This window comes from Cinclus cinclus, chromosome 4 (assembly GCF_963662255.1).
Source record: "Cinclus cinclus chromosome 4, bCinCin1.1, whole genome shotgun sequence".
Classification (NCBI taxonomy): Eukaryota; Metazoa; Chordata; class Aves; order Passeriformes; family Cinclidae; genus Cinclus; species Cinclus cinclus.
Window position 1 is genome coordinate 37,284,653 of NC_085049.1, and position 20,307 is coordinate 37,304,959.

Consider the following 20,307-nt stretch of genomic DNA (forward strand, 5'->3'; position numbering starts at 1 on the left):
ACTGATGGTTGTCACAGTCTTTAAAACTCAAACATGTTCACTGGCAGCTTCAAGCATATCCATTTGCCCCCCTTTTAAAAGTGGTGAATATATTCCCTGATAAGTAGCCAGTCAGTCTTTCAGTATCTTCTAAAGTGCAAAACAGAAAAAAAAAAAAAAAATTGTTTCAGTAATGGGATTTCATTTCCTACAGTGAAGAAATTCTTTGTGAAATGCAGCATTCCTGTGTGTCTTCTTGAGCTGCTGTCCTCAACAATGCCCTTCTCTCAGATAATATCCTTCTGTATTACAATTTCCACAAATGATCCTAGATTGTTTAACTTGAATTTTTAAAACTAATTTCTGTTTTTAAATTAAATGTGTAAAAAATCAGGAAGGGAAGGCAGGAGAACAGACCAGCTGACATGTTGGTCAAAATAAAAGACAACAGGGAAATGCAGAAGCAGTGAAAGTAAGAACAGGTATCCTGGCAAGAATATTGGGATGTTGCCCAGTTGTGTAGTAATGGAATCAGAAAGGCCAGTGCAGGGAATGCAAAGAAAAATAAGAACTTCTGTAGATATTTCAGCCAGAAAAGAAAAGCATATTCCTTGTGATGAGCTGCTCTCAAGACATGAGAAGAAAAGGCTGAGGTACTCAACAATATTTTTGCTTGAGTCTTCACTCTAAGTCTCTCTTCTCAGCCTCTCGTATCAGTGGACCTCAAGGCAGGGACTGAAGGGGAGCCAAGTTCCTCCCACCGTAGGAAAACAGTAACCACCTGAGGAATCTGAATGTACTTAAGTCTGTGTGGCCTGGCAAGATGCATCCCAGGGTCCTGAGGGAATTGGCTGATGTAGTTGCCAAGCCACTCTCCATGATATTTGAGAAGTTGTGGCAGTCATGTGGAGTAATCAGTGATTCCAAAAAAGGAAACATTGCACCAGTTTTTTAAAAAAGGGTAGAAACACCAACACAGGTTGCCCAGAGGGAGTGTAGATGTCCTGTACCTGACAACATTTAAGGACAGATTGGACAGGGCTCAGAGAAACCTGCTGTAATTGAAGATGTCCCAGGTCATTGTATGGAAGTTGAACTATGAAATCATCAAAATTCCACTGCTAGAAGGGGATTCGCAAGAGGGAGACCTTTACTTAGCCCTTCCCTCAAGCTAAAATCACCTTTTGCTATTTTTTTTAATGATCTTCCCACTGGCAGTTGCTACACAGCTCTTTTCCCATTCTACAAAGTATTCTAAGGATCTTTTTTCTAAAATGTTTTTTCATCCACAAGATTTGCATTCTGGGTTAATACCATTTTGTCTGTGCCACATCCAGAGATTTTCAGTTGCTACAACTGAAATGTTTCTAAGAGCTGTTCAAGATATATTTAGAGTAAAAAACCTCTCATTAGCTTGTATTTTACATAGATGTAAATGAACAGAAACTTCCTCTAAACAAAATTGGTTTTTGCTCCTTTGCAATTCATAATTCTAAAGGACCTACAGTTCTGAGCAAAGCTTTCAAAAAAGCAGTTCCAAACAAAAGCTCCTAGTAAATTCTGTATACTTATTTTTAAATTAGTGGCTGTTGTCAGGACAGCAGTAACTCTGAGATGCTTGTTCAAATACAGTCATGTTGTGTTTTGTTACCCTACTAAACAACTAAATTAAAATTTATTTCACTAGAAAGCTTTTTGAGGATAACTGACAAACCGAACTCTTGTTTCTAAGACACTACTTTTGATCTTTGACAGCTATCTTCTGCTTGAAAACCTTGTGTCAAGGTGTCTTAGTAATGCTACAAGAGATTCTGCAGTTCTAAATATGTTTGAAATACAAGAAAAGTCTTGTTATGATGTATGTGTTGCAGTTGCAACTCAAAGCTTTGTCAAGTGTAAGTTTAAAAACAGTTTTATGATAAAAATCATTGCTTTGATGCTTAGGTTAGGTGCAAATGTTTCTATAAAATAACAATACAAATGCTAGATTCATAGAAAGGTTCTCCTGACAATTGTACTGATCTGTCCTTCTCCTTACTAGTGATTGCCTGTGTGGTTCCTGTCACCTGAGGTTCAGTGGGAGCGGTTAAGCCTCTCTGAGCTGGGGGCAGTTTACACATGGCTCCACCTTGGGAGCAGCAGGAGACCAGTGCTTGTACACAGATCCTTGGGAGTAATGATGGAGCCTCCAGCCTATGAAGGAAAGGCAGCCTGCAGAGCCACCCCATAATAAAGCTGTGAACTGGACATAATAGGACCCCGAGCACACATTGTCGTCTCCAGCCTGGAAATTACTCCTGCCTCTTTTCTCTTTACTGCTTGTTTAATGTTTGTAGTTGACGTGTTGAGGAAGGCTGACCCCCATCAACTGTGTCCTCCAGCAGTCTTCTTGTGGTTATTTTTGATTTTAATTGGCCTATTCCTCCTGTTCATAGTATCAGACTTTTGCATGTAATTGATATTAATCATGTCTCTGTCCTTCACTCCCATTCTGCCCTTGTACAATTCATTGTTAGTTGGATTGAAGTCATGAAGCTTTTGCTTCTTCATAGGTCAGAATTCTTGAGCTATAATGTACCTATAGCTGGGGCAAGAAGGATTGGTTTTTTTCCTCTCCTAGCCCAGGGAGAGTGCTTTCAAGATATTTTTGCCAGATCAAAGCTGCAATGTATTGGCAGGACCATACGAAGAGGCAGGTACTTCCAATGCTGTGCTGTACATGTTTCTGCTTAGCGACCCAAATACTTCAATTCAACACCTTTCATTTACAATTAAATTACATACCAGAGTGCCTGTCCATGCAGAATGTGCACTGAAAGCTTGTGTTACTTGAAAAAGTTATATCTGTATTCACACCACTGCAGCTTGACCTTTGTTGCTGTTGTTAAATTCTGCAGATTTTCAGTTTCCATATGGCTTTAACACTCACTTAATAATAGAAGCTCTTGTAGGAATTTGTCAGCCTACTTTTGGTGAAAAGGTGAAATTACAGGGTGCTAAGAAGTCCCAATGCATTGGGTTTATTGGGTCACTTCTGTAATTAGGACAGAATATACCTCTTTTCAACACATTCAATTGTATGATTGTCAGAAGAACAAGGAGCTTCCCTAGATATACTCTCTGATCTTCACAGTTCTGTTTTTTTCCAAGAAACAGTTTATTACTTCTGACTCTCAAAGGGACCAACACCAACTCTTTTCTTTTTTTTTTTTTTTTTTTTTTTTTTTTTTTTTTTTTTTTGTTGTTGTTGTTTACCATCTCACACCCAATGTACAATCTGTGCTGGTTATAACATGTTAACATTTTTTCTTGAAATAGTGTCTAGGAAGTAGCTTTACCAAGATAAGCAGCTTTTTAAGCAGTAAGATAATTCAGGTAACACAGAAATGTAACACATTACTTCTTTAATTTGCTTTTTTCCAACTTCTGCTAACTCAGTTGATAACCTACATGTTTAGAAGTATCTTTGACTTCTTAGAAAACCTAGGTGGTTTGGCTTCCCAGAAAATATTTAATGATTTTAAATGTGTGTGATTCAGTGTTTGATTGTTATTTCTTATCCAGAAAACTGACAGTCCTAGACAAAGCTGATTTACAGTGGGGTTTGACTCTGGCTAAGAATGTTACTAGCTGGATGTTGCTCTCCGTATGTTCGTTTCACAGTCTGGATGCCCTAAATTCAGAAATCTGAAAGTGACCTGTCCTAACAGGGACCACAAATGGAAATGTTCCATCAGAACAGGGAGAAATGAGCTGCACTTTCTTTTGAAGCAAATGCTTTCAAGTGGTCTAGGTCTTTTATACCACTCAGTATCATTGTAGGTAGAGGTAGGTTTGTCACTTCAAAAACCGAGCACAAGTTTGATATTGTTTTCAGTTACTTATTGCTGTACCAAACTTAATGCTGAAAGCAGCCATTGGATGTTTTCACTGAAACAAGCTTGGAGAAGGAGACACAGTATTCCTCAACACAGAAATTGGCTGGAATTAATGTGTTGCTGTTTTCATCACATCTAAAACCTCTTGTCTGATAGAGATGTAATTCTGTAAGTATGTTTTCAACCAGTAATTAAAATCTATTGTACTGTGCTATTTGAAATGTGCCCTTCCTATTTCTGTGTTGGTTCCTCATGTTTGGTGAAGTGTAGCACTGTAAAAAGTCTCAGTGCACATATGCCTATAAGATTTATTTAAGTCATGCAGATAGTTTAGCTGAAGATACAATTTGTATTCACCAAAATCTACCTCAGGACTCTGATATTCACAAGACTTGACCTTTCAGTGCTACTTATGGTTGTAATTGGCCACCTTAGTGAAAAAGAAGTTGATTTAATCTGTCTGGTGTACTGGTAAAGGCAAAGATCCCACAGAAAAATGACACACATTCTTATAATCAAATGTGTAATTGTAGTTACTATAAATTAAAAAAGAACAGGTAAAGGAATATAGATAGATTCAGCAATTTGCTGATGTTTGAATGCTTTAAAGAGGGTTTGGAATTTTTTTTTAATGCAAAGTGCAGCCGCAAAAGAATGCCCTAACTTCTGTTTAAACAGAAAAATCTCAATTTTTGGTGTGAGAACTTCTGTTAAGGAAAATTTTTAAATGGCATTTTTACAATGAGAAAGTACAAGTGATTAGGATATCTCCAGGCCATTATATAAATAGTGAAATACTTTAAGAATTTGGTATCTGAATATATTTTCCTAGGTTATTCTAATTTTCTTTCCAGAGTGACATTTACTTGTCAAATCCATTTTCTTTATTACCAGCAGCTGTTTTCTGATAAGGCTTTGCCTCTGATATTTATAAACGTGTTTATTTTTCAGTTTTCTGACCTAATACTTGCAATATGTTTATACAAATACTGCACTAAAGATTTGTCAGGAACATGGTGTAAAGTTCTTAACATCTCAGGACTCACAGCTAACTGTGCAAGTTCACTATTGTTGGTTTTCTTATACTTTGGTTGCAAGTAATGACTGTGTTTGAAATCAATAGTGAAATATCTGTGCACCTCCAGATAGGAGGCAGGTTTACATTGAACTCTACATTTCTGTAGTTATTTTAAAATGGTAGGCCACATATTTTGAGGAAAGGAAGATGATGATGTATCCAGCTGGTACACACTGTATACTTGATACATAATCCAGAGTTTACTTTTTTTAGACTTAATTTTCTAGCCTATTTCAATCAATTTTTTCAATGTAAAATACTTGAAAGGCACCAACAGACTGCACTAACTAGAACCAAGCCCAGTATATGCATATGCTAAGCAAGAACCCAATATACTGCAAGCTCTTATGGCAACCATACCATTTTAACTTACAACATTTTTCTAATGAAATAGTACTGCAATGTAGAAACAATCATAATCTAGTAGTTTAAGGGTAGTCTTCATGAGGTTTTAAGTTTTAATTTTGTTATTTGAATAAACAATAAGAGCAGCTTTACAAATTCAGATCAAGGGTCCATAGAGCTGAGGACCCTTGTAGTAAGGAGACCCTAAGGCAAAGTAAAAGCTGAGCATGCACATATGCATGTATGGAATTACCCCTGATGCTCTCCCAGCCTCCAGCTGTTTTCAGCTCAGGGATTTCCTGAGTCCTTATGATTGTCTGTTTCATATCCTGTAGCTGATCTTTTTTTCTATGATTTCTCCATCCTTTCATTTCATCCTTTTACAGTCACTTGCATTCAAAACATCCTGTGGAAAGCTTTGGGTCTGTGTTTGAGTTTTGAGATTGCTTTTGTGTTTTGTTTTTTTTTCTTACAAGTCTTGCTGTCCATCATCTGAATAACCATCACTTTTTGCTTATTTTAATCCTGTTTCCCACCAGTAGCCAGAGACTGATCTGGTGGTTGCACACACTTACTAGTAATTAATTTCTTTCATCCTTGACTTCAGACACTCCTAAGTGAATACTATCTAGTATTTGTTCTCTTGATTCTGTCTAGCTGTGTTCTAGCCTCTGCCATGGTTGTTTCAGCAGGTAACTGATAAGAAGGTAATACAATAGCAATTTCCCCCCTTGTTTATGGGCATGGGTCTGGAGGGATTTGTGATATGGCAGTTTCTTCTTTGACTTTTTTATCATTTAGAATGTGCTTTGGGGGAATAATTTAATTATTTTGTATCCAGTAATGTAATAATGTAAAAAAAAAAATAGATGACTACAGCGATATCATTGTTTCTGTTACTTAAAAATTACTGGAGAGTTGCATGCAGTAAAATGCAAGGAATGTGAATGAGAGTATTGTGGAAAGTTCAAGCAAGTTGAATTCTACTTGCAAATTAAAATGAGGCTAGAAGATGCATTTATTGTTTGTTACATATATTATAATTAGTTTTACCCACAATACAAGTACGTATCTCATGGTTGCTTTCTAAGTGGCACACCTATAAATATATTAAACTATCACACTTTTAGCTGTGCTGAGTGAAAATCTGCCTTATTAAAAGATGATATTCCCTTTTCACTAAACTTGCATTTCTCTAGATGAAAACATATATTCTCAATTCCTGTTTCAATGAAGTCCAGAAATAAGAATTTTAGAAAATTCTCCTAATTATGATGCTGTTTATCCTTCATTGTTCTGCCTTTCACAAAGTCCGATTGCTTCTAAGTAGTTCAGGTAATGTTTGTCAAGAGCTGAATTAGTTTACACTCTTTAGAAATAGATGCAGCATCTTTAAATAGAACAGGGACTTCCCTACTATAGCACTTCAGTCACTGCCAGTACTGCATTTCCCCCGGCCTGTCCCTGCTGCAACCACTTGTTCCTCTTGTCATCAAACTTTGCAATTTCTGTCACCTGGAGCTAAAATAGAATTATTATTGATCTTGTCCATATGATCTGTTTATGTTCTGACAGGCTGCTTAGTGTGATACTGCATGAATATGCAAAGAATTTCAATTTAAATATGGTAGCAGCACTTGTACATACCATGTGGTACTTAGGTAGTGTCTGTGTTGGATTTGTATTTTAAATGTCCTGGTGAAGAGTCTAATTTCTCAGAAGCCTTTCCAACAAGAAAAAAAATAAGCTAAATAAGCAAACTTCTTCCTCATAAGCTTTGGAATGCCCTATTAATATAAAATATATTGAGAATTTTTTTAGATTGTAAAATGGAATGCTCAAAATCTGGGAAGACTGCCCTTCTAATGGAAAGAACACCAACCTCTTGGTTTTCCTTTTGCAAAATAATACGCTTCCTTTTGAGATTAAGCAGAAAAAATTGTAATCAGTTAAACAGAGAACTGCAATGATTACAGGTGAAAGAAAGTACGTTAATATTGCCTTAGATTAGAAGAAGAATTAAATGAGGAGCTGGACACTAGCTTCTGTATAGCTAGAGGGGGCTGTGTAAAGAACTAACAGATGAGTAGAAGCCCCTAAAATTGGTTTAGTAGGGCAGATAATCTTTGGGTTTTGAGAGGGATGAAGATCTTTTGCTTTTCTTGGTTTATGAAAACAATTATTGTTTAAAATAAAATACCGATAAATTGGGAGTGTAGCACTATCCTTTGTAAGATAAAATGAAAATCTACTTAAAAGCAAAAGTAAGCAAGTTGGACTAACTTTTGGACGCTTTGTTTTGTTTGTTTTTTTAATAGGTGAAATGAGGAATGATTTATATATCACTGTAGAAAGAGGAGAATTTGAGAAAGGAGGGAAAAGTGTGGCCAGAAATGTGGAAGTGACAATGCATGTGGTCGACAGCAGCGGTCAAATTTTAAAGGTATCTTTGTTTTATGTTTTTCCTTGCTGTAGTTAACTTTGATACACTTTTTCATCTGTAAGGCCTCTTTTGTGGCACTGATTGAAGAGTACAAAAATGCTTTGGAAAGGACATGTTTATCTTTTGCTGTCTCTAGGTATTCAAAGTGTTTCCGCTTTGCTTAAAACATTTATAATGTATCTTTATAAAACTTTAATGCATGTTTGTTTTATTTCTGTGATGAATTACATGATTGAGATAAACATGTAAAATTACCAGCCAAATAACTAATGATTCCATTCAAATGCTGGAAAATGTTGAAGCAAGATCAAGTTTAGGAGAATTTTGTAATTCCTAAGAGTTCTTCTTAGAAATATGTGATTTTTTAATGTTACACAGAACAACATGTCTTGATAGTTTTGAATTTTGTGTCTGGTGTTTATAAACTGGGGATTCTCCCTTCAAAACTTAGCACCATGTATTAGTAAAAAAATAATGTTCCTTCTCATCTTCAGATTTTATTGTATGCTGCTGGTGACAACTTACAAACAGGCAATGGTTTAAATTTTAATTATTACATATATTATTTTCATTACAATTTTTAAAATTTTATTTATTACAAATTAAACATACATTTATATTGCATATAAATATATTACATATATTTTAAATATATACACACACACAAGTGTATGTATATATAAATTAAACAAAAAGAGATATTGAGATTATCATTGCAAAAGCTACACCTTGCCTTTCCAACAGAGAATTAATAGATATCCCTGAGTCAGGACTTTAGACAATTCCAATTGTCTGCCTTGCTATGGAAAGTCCATCATGGCTGTTGTAAAGGCAGCTGTGCTAGCCTTTGCTTCTCCCTGATCACAGAATCCACATTTATTTTCTAATGCTGAGACACATCACTGATAGTGCCAGGGTTACAGGTTATTTCAGATGACTGAAGATCTTGGCCTGGGCTGTTCTGGTCTCAGTTCCATTCTTTGTTGCTGGAGCATAACATTGGCAGGACCATGTTGTGTCATGGCAATCCACACCACGTGTGTTGCATAAGCCTCCCTGATCTCCCAGTACACCCTGTTAAAACATCTCAATTATAAATTATGTGAACGATTCTTGCCACTTCCAGTTTTCTAACTGCAAATATTAAAAAAAGTGCTACTTCTGGTTTTGAGGGTTATAAGATACCGAACTTGTACCACATTTGGCATTTATGATATGAATATAAGCATTAAATAGTCTTCTTTGGAAAATCAGTCCTTGATGACATTTTACCAGTGAACTAATCTATCCTTAATGATAATTTTTCTTCTTTAGGATTTTATCTCATTTGGCTCTGGAGAGCCACCAGCCAGCGAGTACCATTCTTTTGTGCTTTATCATAACAATGGCCCCAGATGGGCTGAGCTGCTGAAACTTCCAATTCCTGTGGATAAGTTCAGAGGAGCTCACATCCGCTGTGAATTCCGGCACTGTTCCAGTAAGTGGTGCTCAGGACTTCTTCTAGTCCTCCCCATGAGGGCTGTAGTCAGCACACGAGTTTCCATAACACCTCAGGGAAAAGACAGCTGCATGAACTTTCTCTGTAATGCTTTTTTTCTGCTTAAAAAAAATCTCAAGTTTTTTTAAATATTATGAAATATTCTAGAGATGATTTTGAGATAAAAATTGCTGACTGATACCACATTCTGCATACCAAGGTATGAGGACAGGTTTCACAGAGGATAAACTTCTATATGTAGCTAAGATTGCCTATTTGGTGGCTTACAGTATTTGTTGTTAATATATAATAATTTATTTCAGAATTCTCCCTTCTGATTTAAAGTGAGATAAAAAAAGAACATTACAGGAGACAATGTGCATATTGGAACAGCAATTCAAGATGATCTTTGACTAGCTGCAGCTCCAGTATACTTTCTTATGTTGCATTGTATACATTTATTTTTGTCCAAAAAGTACACTATTATCTTTAAGTGCTGCTATTTATATATGCATTTCAGCAAAAGAAAAGGGTGAGAAGAAGTTGTTTGGCTTTTCTTTCGTGCCTCTTATGCAGGAAAATGGGAGGACTTTGCCAGATGGCACCCATGAGCTAATTGTTCACAAGGTAATTTGAATTAAGTCATTAGCTATAATGACTCCACTGGAACCTACTTTAAATACCCAGAGACATTGAGAAAGTCTGTATTGATTATCAAATGAGTGATAATCTTGTCATCATTTAAATATTCATTACTGATTGTTTAATATTCCTCTTCCTGATACAAACTGCAAGGGAATCTAGATATGTGTTTCAGTGTACTGGTTTTCCTAAGTCTTACTCTTATATCACATTGTGTTGTAATGAATTTCACAAAGGTAAGTTATTTTAACTTTGTGGAATTCTTTTTGCACATATAAGAGTTGTCACATGTGCTCCCAGGTAAAGTTTAGATTTCAACATGAAATTTTGTAGCTATTCATTTAAAGCAACATATCCAAATTTGTTAAGTTTCTGTCAATATGTTATGCTATGTTCTAAAACCAAAGTTACAGCAGGCATAGTGGAAATTCTCCAGTTTCTGACAGAGAATCAATGATTAATATAATTTAGAGATTTGGTCAATTGTTTTGTGCAGTACAGTTATTTTAACTGGTTTGCTTTCACAGTGTGAAGAAAATGCAAACCTTCAGGACTCTGGTCGCTACCTCAAACTCCCCTTTTCAAAGGGAATATCCCTAGGAAACAACAGCCAAGCAGTAAAAGCCACTAAAGAATCTTTCTGGATTACATCCTTTCTCTGCTCCACTAAACTCACACAGAATGGTAGGATATGTTGATTATTTAAAACATGATGAGTTGAAATGAGTGTGGTAGCTAGTCCTTTCCATGCCAAGCAAGCATGGGTGTACTCAGAAATAGCTTATGTTCTCTCTGTTTTATGAATTGGATTTCTGAATAGCTTTTTATATTCAGATGGAAACAAATGGATCGTGATAAACCACTGTTTATAAGTAGTTTAAGGATGCTTTTTAGATGACCATGATATTGGAATAAAATGCAGCACTTCTGGAATCAACTATCAAAACCCAGCTGCTTTATAAAATTGCTTCATCTGTTTGTTGTAGAGTTTTCATGAAATACAATACAATTGTCAGCTTTAGGCTGTAGCAGTTTGTTTCTAATTAGGCATGTATTGCTTTTTTTGTTTCTCTTCAAACCACCAAACATTTACTACAACTTAAAACCATCTTATACACTGGTTATAAAGGGCAGCACATTTAAATACACGTGTTTACACCCTCTACCAGTGCTCTGTGTGAAGTTGTTAACCAGTGTTATGTATAAAATTCTTGAGGTTCTTGTTTACTTGCCATAATTGAACTTCCTGTAGCTAAAACAAAAAACTGTGGGACAATTATCCAAAAATTTCTAAATATTGTGTATTTGCTTGGTAATACATTTCTGACCAGTCTTTGCTAGAACCACAATTTTATGTTATTACTTTGATCTCTCTTGTATGTGAGTATCTGTGACTTTATCCATCTGCTGTGTGTGATAAGATTGATAACTGCTTGCAAATTTATTATACATGTTTAACAAAAACTAGAGCAGCTTTTAAAATTTAAACAGTGCTCTTAATCTTCACCCTTTAATAGCAAGTGTGCAAAATAGGACTGTGTGCAAACAGCTCCTTGTGCACACTCATTTTGTATTGTCATAGCAATTACCTTAGTAATGAAGTTACTCAATGGAGGATTTTCCCAAAGGTAGCTAATAGGGAATCAGAGGCTAAATTTGCTTCAGTTGAAGGCCTTGATTTAGGAAATTACATGAATCTACTGGTACTTACACATGCATAAAAGTGCTACCTGGAACTTAAGTGTCTCACTGATAAATAGTTGCCCCATTGTCTGGGATTCTAATACTAATTTTTGTTTACAGTACAGGAGGTATTTTGTACTTAATGTAACTAGATGTGTGACATAGGGCATACAATTTCCTCCTTTTTTGTAACCATATTCTGAGTAAGAGGGTGTAGAATATCTGAATAATATTGATCCCCTTTTCAGCTCTGAAAGAGTTAACAATTATTTCAGCAGTACTTCAGAGGGTGGAAATATTTTCAATAGACAGGCTCATATTTTCTCCAAGGATCTTCTTTGGGAAGTTCATCTTGGTGAGTTTCCAAATCCCCATTCTTTTAAACAAAAATTTGCCAAAATCTATTGCATGCTCAGAAAATGAACATAGAGCAAAGCATGTGGATATTTGGTCATGTGAGCATTACTTCAGTTATCCCTGAGAGAATGTAGCTTATGTATTAAAACATACAGGATTAAAAAGATGTTTGTATTTAATTTTTTTAGTAAACATTGGTATTGGTATTTTTGAAAATTGCTGGTTATTTTTTAATTTGTTTTTAAGTTTGGAGATTTTTCTGAATGTCTTAGAGATTCACCTGTTGCTTACAAACAACAATGTCCAGTCTGAAAATGAATTGAAAATTATCCTGTTGTCTGGCTATGGGGTGGGGAAGGACCCCAAACCCGGACTTGTAAAGGGTGTGACGGAATTAGGCTGCAGCTTTATTCACTTGCTGGGAAATTTTACTCAGCTGTCATTCTCTCATTGATTGTTCCCACATGCCATCAGCTCTCATACATATTAAAATTATGGGGACTGGGGAATAGAGGCTGACTCCTAGTTGTTGGGATCCATAACTTCCTTACCCTGGGTACTTTGGAGGAGTTATTAGGATTATTTCCAAATAATTTTTAGAGACCTTCTAACCAGGAGAGCCTGTGCATTCATCATGGCTAAGAATGCATCCTTATCTAGTCTTTCTACTAGTTAGTTTTTCCTTCACATTTCCTTTTGAATCTGGATGGTTAATCAGTTAATACTATCAAAAAGTATACTAGCTTTTGTTTATTATATTCTTAGATGGGTCGTTATTTTTCAGTACTCTGTAAAACCTCAAAAGAGAGAGAACACTGAGAACTCAGTATTTTTCTACTGAGTTGTTACCAAAACAGTCTTGGTTTGTGACGTAGAGTAAGGATCACTGGCTGCAAGAGAGTCAGGATCCTTCCAGTAAGTCTGGATATTTTTGCTGTTGGCATCCACTCGTTTCTCAGCATTGACAGGTGTGTCCCTGGTCAGCAGCAGAGCAATACGCCATACAGCATGGCAGAGATGTAATCCTTCTAGTTGCATTTAAAAAAAAATACAAGCCAGTGAATCTCTAAAACAAAAGTAGCACTGGGCAGCTTTCCGAGTAACCCTAGTTTGGAGGAAGTGTTGGTGACCACAGAAGCAGCCTGTTGGAAGAGACATGCTGACTGCCAGTTCTGGAATTCAGTCTTTTCCTCCTGAAGTGTAGTAGTGTCATAAGAAGCCAATTTCTGATGTCTCAGGACTTACATGACAGAGATGGAAAATCATCCCTAACCACTTCCTTTAACTCATGATTCTAAGTCTTCTATTAAACCTATCTCTTTGGATTTAAATTACATGCTTTGAGAAGGGATGTGTTTTATTTGGTAGGGATAATTTTAAATATACAGGCCTTGATTATTTTGAAGATAATGCATTGGAAATATTTTTATTCTTCAGTAAAATTAATCATCACTAATGGCTTTTTCTCCTTTTCCAAAACTGTGATTTTCTAGTGGGCCTGTTTCTGGGGGACAGTTTTGTATTCTCATGTCTCTTACTACATGACACACTGCTATCCGTTCCCCTTGTGGTTCACATGTCAGGTTTTATATTCATGTCATTTATGCTTGGACTATTTGCTAATGTTATCTTAGAATGTCTTTCCTCCTTAGCACATCCCTTGAAATAAGTCCTTTGAAGTGAGTGTCTTAGATTTGCTTTCTTTTTCTTTTTAAATCCCCCAACAAATCCCTAATATTGAGTGTCAACTATTTTCTACCAAGTTCCTCCAGCAAACCTGTAAAGAAGTGTTTTTGCTGTTCTGAACTGACAGCTTCAGCTACTCTTGCTACTCGTCAGTTTGAGCTGAGGCTTAAAGTTTAGAAGTACATTTAATTATCCAAAAGACAAATGTGCTTCGCTAGATTTATAAATCTCATTTTCTTAAAAATTCCTGACAGAAAGGATAATAAGACCTATAATTTGTCCTTGATCTTTGGGATGTGTCTCTGATGGATGTGTGGGACTCTGTGACGCAGTGCAACTCTTCTTTTGCCAGTGCAGCTTGAACCGAAACAAAAATGTAACACATAAATGCATCAAAACAATTTGTGTCCATCAAAAGCAATTAAAGCAGCAGAAGATTTCTGGAATCTTAAGTTGGTTGTTTGCCATTAACACCTATGGCAAAATTTGAATAAGCATGGAGATTTATTTAATGTTAATAAAGTACAATTATTTCTTCATTTTTTGTAGGATAGAGGAATTTTCCTGGAGCGAACCAGGAAAGAGCACAAAGATGGGTGTTGTTCAAGTAGTACTTGAGTGTGAAAACAGTCTGTGGTAGAAAGTAGACAAAAAGATGCTGAACCATGAAGAATCCTTGCTATTAACTTCTTACTTTAATTACTACTGACAAAACCTCAGAAACACTGGCTCCTTCTGTCACAATGCTGGGCAGTGATCAGCTAGACTGTAGTTCAGCTTAAATTGATGGAAGGGTTGGATGGTGATCGAAGTTTTCTGCTTCAAATCATTAGGCATGGAGAAATTCTGAAAAGCTGGTCAGTGGTAAACTTGAATATAAAAGGGATTTGGGATTTATTTAATTCAACAGTCAAAAATATGTGTAGCTTTTACTTGAAAGGAGCTCTGCAGATGTGTCCGAGCTCAGCAAGGAAAAACTGCTGAAAAACCAAGCAAAGTTTGAAAAACTGTTTTAGGCTATTGAATGGTATGGAACAAGGAATTCTCTATCTTAAAGTGCAAGGTGGGGTTTTTTAGTACATCTGTGAAGCAGTAACATGTGTCCGAAGATTATTAAATGTAGAACTTCTATTCATGACACGTGGAAGGGCGTATATGTTAATTGGGCTGGCCATCCTTCCATGATAAATTTTATGCAATATTTACTTGCATGCAACTTGATTTTTAAGAAATCATGGGTGAAAAAAATCAACATGTAACTAGTTCAGATGTACTATAAGATGAATTTTTCAAAGACAAATCATGCCAAAATAAACTTCTTAATCTTTCTTTTCAAATTCTTGAAATTTATTATCAAGAGGAAATGCAGCAGTTCAATGATGCAGCACATGAGAAAACACATAGATTGGAAATAAGAAATTTCAAACAGCCAAATAAAAATAAAAATGGAAGTGGAAGGTTGCACTGTAGTGGAAGGCATTTCCTTCCTGAGCAGATGGAAAATACTACTAGATCTGGAGAAGTCTCTGGGATTTGTCTCTGTTTTAAAGGACTGGAAGGGTGTGGAGATGAGAGTAACTTCACTAAAATCTGACACAGTTTTCTGCTAATATGTTGTTGAAAGGTCTCACCAGTTGAGAGGGACAAAATTAAATTATGATGAAGCAAAGCACTGTAACTTTGATTTAAATAATTAATAAAGACTAGAAATTAGATTGAATCTAATTGTAGAAAAGGCAGGATGCACTAGTGGAGACTCCTGTGGATTCTTCTCTATCCAGGGAGCTGAGTAGTGTTACACAGGAGAAGCATTGTATTGGTGACATTAATATGTCTAAAAGGCGTTCAAATTATAGAACACAGATGTCAGGTGTTTACAACATATGTATGAGCTTGCTAATGATGTAGAAAATTATGTAATCTTATCTATAATTTAGTTATCAGTTTGGTTAAAAGGCTGAAGGACAAGGAATTAAAACTCAGACACACTCAGAATCTTTTAGCTCAGAATTGTTCACTTTAGAGGACATTTTTTGCTTAATCAAGTGGGATCTTAGAGGCAGTGTATTTGTTCTCTAAAAAGATGTAGAAGGATGAGTGTCCCAAACGTATTCAAGCTAGTTATTAAGAGATTGTTTCTACATTTCAGAGAGTAGCTCTGGAAGGCATCCTTCAATGAGATGAGAGGGCAAAATAATTGTTTTAAGATAGTATCTGAATGAGATTGCATGATAGAGTTAACACAGGAAACTGATTTTAATGATTCAGTACCATGTTCTTATGTTTGTATTGGTGGAGCAATCAGAGAATGGAATGAAAACCTGTTGTTGGGAAGATCATATTACAGCAAATCTGAAAGCATTTTGTTTTAATAATGTCAGATTTTGCTGAGTGGATGGTGACAGTAAAATTTAAAATATGAAATGCTTCTTTGCTTCCAACTTTAATCTTGCATTTTGTTTTTGCAGGAGATATGCTTGACCTTCTGAAATGGAGAACCCACCCAGACAAAATTGCAGGTTGCCTCTCAAAATTAAAAGAAATTGATGGTTCAGAAATAGTGAAGGTATATACCCTTTTATACTTTTATGAGGGAAATAATGTATTTCCATGTCACAGAAATATCTTTTTAACAACTCTCTTACTCTCTCCTGTTAGTTTCTTCAAGATACACTTGACACTTTATTTGGGATTTTAGATGAAAATTCTCAAAAATATGGATCAAAAGTATTTGATTGCTTGGTAAGTTTTATTTTGTGATCATGCTTAACACTAGCTGAAAGCTAAGTAAAACAAAAAAAATTGAGGTTTTTTTCTTTTTCTCTCGCATTTAGGTTCACATAATAAATTTGCTGCAGGACAGCAAGTTTCACCACTTTAAGCCAGTAATGGACACTTACATTGAAAGTCATTTTGCAGGAGCACTTGCATACAGGTGAAGTCTGTACTTTTTCTATCTGACAGTTAATACTGACAGTTATTACTAATCTAAAAGAATCAATCATTAGGTTAAGTAAATTCTGTATCCCTGTTAAAATCATTCTACTGCATATTTAATGCTGGTATTATTGGCCGTTCATCAGAGATCTGGGTGCTTGTCTGCAGACTTAAAACTAAGTGTGTAGTTGAGTCTGTGGTGATCAGTGAAATCTAGTCATATATTTTTTATTTTGCCAGTGTTTGTCATATGACAGCTATTGGTTTACATTTCATGTGCAAAGTTAACCCTTCTCCCAATTCTGTGTTATAATACTTTCTGATGTGCTGTTATAGAGATCTTATAAAAGTGCTGAAGTGGCATATTGATCGAGTCACTGAGGTCGACCTTCATGATCACATACAGGAAGTACTAAAGGTAATAAAATTGTTGAAGATTTGTATGTGTTTGAATGATGTATTCATACAGTACACACAAGTTTAACTTAGGGAATGGAACAGAATATATGTAAATGATGGACCAGTTGTACTAATTCTAGGGAGCTGCAGACTTTCAGCGCAGTCAGTTTATTCATTATATTCTTTTGTCAATAACTTGACCATTGAGGCTCAGTACCATTGGTCTCTGGAGCTCTATGTTCCTTGCTGAATGAGGCAAAGAATTCAAATACAGATTAAAGTGGTGGTATGAACGTCCATTGCATGCCTCTAAATGGCAGACATGCATACTGACCGAATGGTTCAGTCCTGACACCAGGTAATTCTTCTGGTTATGGTGCTTGTGGTTGTTCCTGTTGCCCTGGTTTGCACCATGAGAAGAGAACAACATACCATCAGGTTGAGTTATACAACACAATAATCCCATCTGGGACACGTGCTACATTTTGGAAATAAAATCAGAGTGTGGTACCCTTCTGTATTTTTCTATGCTGCTGTGAAATTTGGTGTCTCGGTAAGAGAGGGCAGTATTGTGAATTTGCATTCCAACAGTTTTGCAACTTTATTTAAGCTTGCCTTTTTTTTTTTTTTTTTTTTTTTAGGGGGGGAGTGGGTAGAGAAAGTGGTGTTGAGTTTTTGCTTGTTTCTTTTGTTTTGGATTTTTTATTAAAATATTTTCAGTGTTTTGTTAGAGAGATTTACCAAAATTAACTAATGGGATCCTGTTTCAGACTCTTTTCTTTATTTGAATGTTATAATCATTGCATGTGTTCTGTTTGGAGATGAACATGTCAATTTTTGTGAGTTATCTCTGATTTTGGCATTTATAGGCCCAGGAATATATCTTTAAATACATTGTTCAATCTCGAAGATTATTCTCTATTGCTACTGGTGGACAAAATGAAGAGGAATTTCGCTGCTGTATTCAAGAGCTCCTTATGTCAGTACGCTTCTTCCTGTCTCAGGAGAGCAAAGGAGCCAGTGCTTTATCCCAACTACAAGTAAGTTTTCCTGCTTGTTGCTATTTTCCACATCCAGTATAAAAAATCCATGCCTGTTCAGAAAGAAAACTTATTTTTGCTAGAGCAAAGTGGCATCTTCAACTTTCCATCCTATAGTGTGAAATTTTCATACCAGCACCTTCTAAATATGCTTGGAATAGTTAATCCTAAACCTGATATTTTATTTTGAATTTTAATAATTATGTTTATGCAAACAAATTTTCTGTTTTGGTCTTTTTACTGCTTAGTTTAACCACACTGACACTGAAGAATTTGAGCCATACAAAAGACAGAGTTTTCATCTTCTACAGAAATTTAAAAGTCTTGATGAACCATATGGTTTGATACTCAGATATCTTTGTCATTTGAGACTACAAAAATGGGCTAGTGCTAAAGTGTAGAGGCAAAGCACACAGGAGACAGCTCTCTACATTAAATGCTCATAAATATACCATCCTCCTCCCATGTTTCTGTAAACAGAGATAGTTAAGATCCTGTTAAGAATTAATATTTTCCAAATTGCTTTAGAAAACTGTTCCACCAAGAAAATGACAAATCAGAGAGAACAGAGTTAGAAAGGTAGTTCTTCCATTTCATATGTCTAAGCAGCTGGAGTCAAAAGACAGCAGAAGGATACAAACAATCACATTTAGAATTCTTTGTCAGTATTTTTACTCACATTAGCCTGTTCTGCCACCAGTGTGAGTGTGTAAGTAGCTTCTCACAATCAGCAGAATTTAGAGAAAAATAAAGGAATGTCAGTTTTAGCTTCTTTTCTCTGGCATTGTTCTCCTTACTTTTACAGTGTTTTGTTTTCATATTCCTTAGTGACTTTCTAACCCATTTTAAAGATTGCTGAAGGGAGCCAAGAATATCAGCACTGCCTCACTCCAAAATAAAAATGTTCAGTATTTGAGAAATGGAAGATATAAAGCGTGTTGCATTACTTACCTTAATGCAAAGTAAACCAAAACAACTGCACAGAAATATTTTTTGTATCATATCAGCTAGATTCTGCCATCCTTTTAAAAATCTTCTCTCACAGAGACATTAGTGTATTTAAAAAACAAATATTTTTTTCTGAATTGAACTTTCACTTTGTCCTGAGAGAAATTAACCATCATTAGATATTACTTGAAAGAAATTGTCACAAGTGTAAGTCTCTTAATAAATGTGAGGCTATTCATTCTGAAATCAAGACCATTTTTAAAGCTATTACCTACCCTTGAAACCAGGCATTTCTCTAGTTACTTAAATTTCTGTAGTTATTTCAATTCTATAAATGTCAAAACTATTCTGACTGTCCATTTTTGCCCTGTTCCTCTAGGCTGTGTTTCTCAGCTCGTTCCCATCGGTCTACTCAGAACTTTTGAAGCTCTTTGATGTGAGAGAAGTGGCAAATTTGGTTCACGATGCTTTGGGCAGCTTGCCAACAGTCATGCATGGAGATGAGTCCCTTCAAGCTGTTAAACTGCAGAGTATTGGGAAAACTGTAGAGAGTCACCTGTACACTAACCCAGGTAAGGTCACTCTGGGCTGCCTGCAGATGAGGAGCTCAGACTGTGTGCTTTGTACCTGGGCCAGCAGGTGCTGAAGGGAATAGTGTTCCTAAGGAGCAGTACTTGGAGAACTGCTCTGTGTAAGCTGCAAACCACAGTGCTAGCTAATGCACTCAAAGTAAAAAGAACATAAGAAATAACAATTTATTCAACATATGTAAATGAGGAGGGTTCTTCTTAGACACCATCTTCTGTTATCTGGAGTTAACTTCATTGGCTGCCTAAAAACAAACAGATTACAATTTTCCTGCCAGTAAAGTTCATCAGTATTTTTTTCTTCTTGGCCTTTCATCCGGCCTCCTGGGTATTTTGGTCTTTGGACTCATCCCTCTTGATAGTTGTGGAATGTCCAAACTGATTATCTACATATGTCTGTAACCAGAAAAATGTCTAACTTTGTTATTTCCCATATATCAGTAGCGTCTTGCATGCTTGTATGCTTTCTTTTTTGCATTAAATATTTACATACCTTCCTTTGAGGAAATCTAAAAATCTAAATCTGTTTAGCTGGGAAGGGCTACTAACAGAGAAATACACCAGGAACCATGTCCTTCTTGACTTGGTTAAACAGGAATTGACAGAACTCCAACTTTTTTTTTAATCTAAGGGCACTACTTTGAGCTTGCAAATTCAGTAGCTGTGAAAATATGAGGTGCATAAATGGAAGATCTGGGTTTTATCCTCCAAAAAGGATGAGTCTTCTTGGAATCATCACTGATACATGTCAACATGTTAACAGTAGAGACATTTCATGTATAGGTAAAATCCTACAAAAAAGAAAACCTCATACTGATAAAGTCTGTA

The 20,307-nt window shown here is 35.8% G+C and overlaps 1 protein-coding gene across 1 annotated transcript in view; it reads left to right on the forward strand.

The window, feature by feature from the left end:
• Positions 1-20,307, forward strand: part of DOCK4 (dedicator of cytokinesis 4) — a 160,530-nt gene that overhangs the window by 72,411 nt on the left and 67,812 nt on the right. Inside the window, exons 14-23 of the mRNA XM_062492503.1 lie at positions 7,599-7,723; positions 9,038-9,200; positions 9,721-9,827; positions 10,370-10,526; positions 16,037-16,134; positions 16,227-16,310; positions 16,403-16,503; positions 16,842-16,923; positions 17,774-17,944; positions 19,272-19,464. Coding sequence (XP_062348487.1) covers positions 7,599-7,723; positions 9,038-9,200; positions 9,721-9,827; positions 10,370-10,526; positions 16,037-16,134; positions 16,227-16,310; positions 16,403-16,503; positions 16,842-16,923; positions 17,774-17,944; positions 19,272-19,464 — 1,281 coding nt within the window. The remainder of the gene's footprint in view (positions 1-7,598; positions 7,724-9,037; positions 9,201-9,720; positions 9,828-10,369; positions 10,527-16,036; positions 16,135-16,226; positions 16,311-16,402; positions 16,504-16,841; positions 16,924-17,773; positions 17,945-19,271; positions 19,465-20,307) is intronic.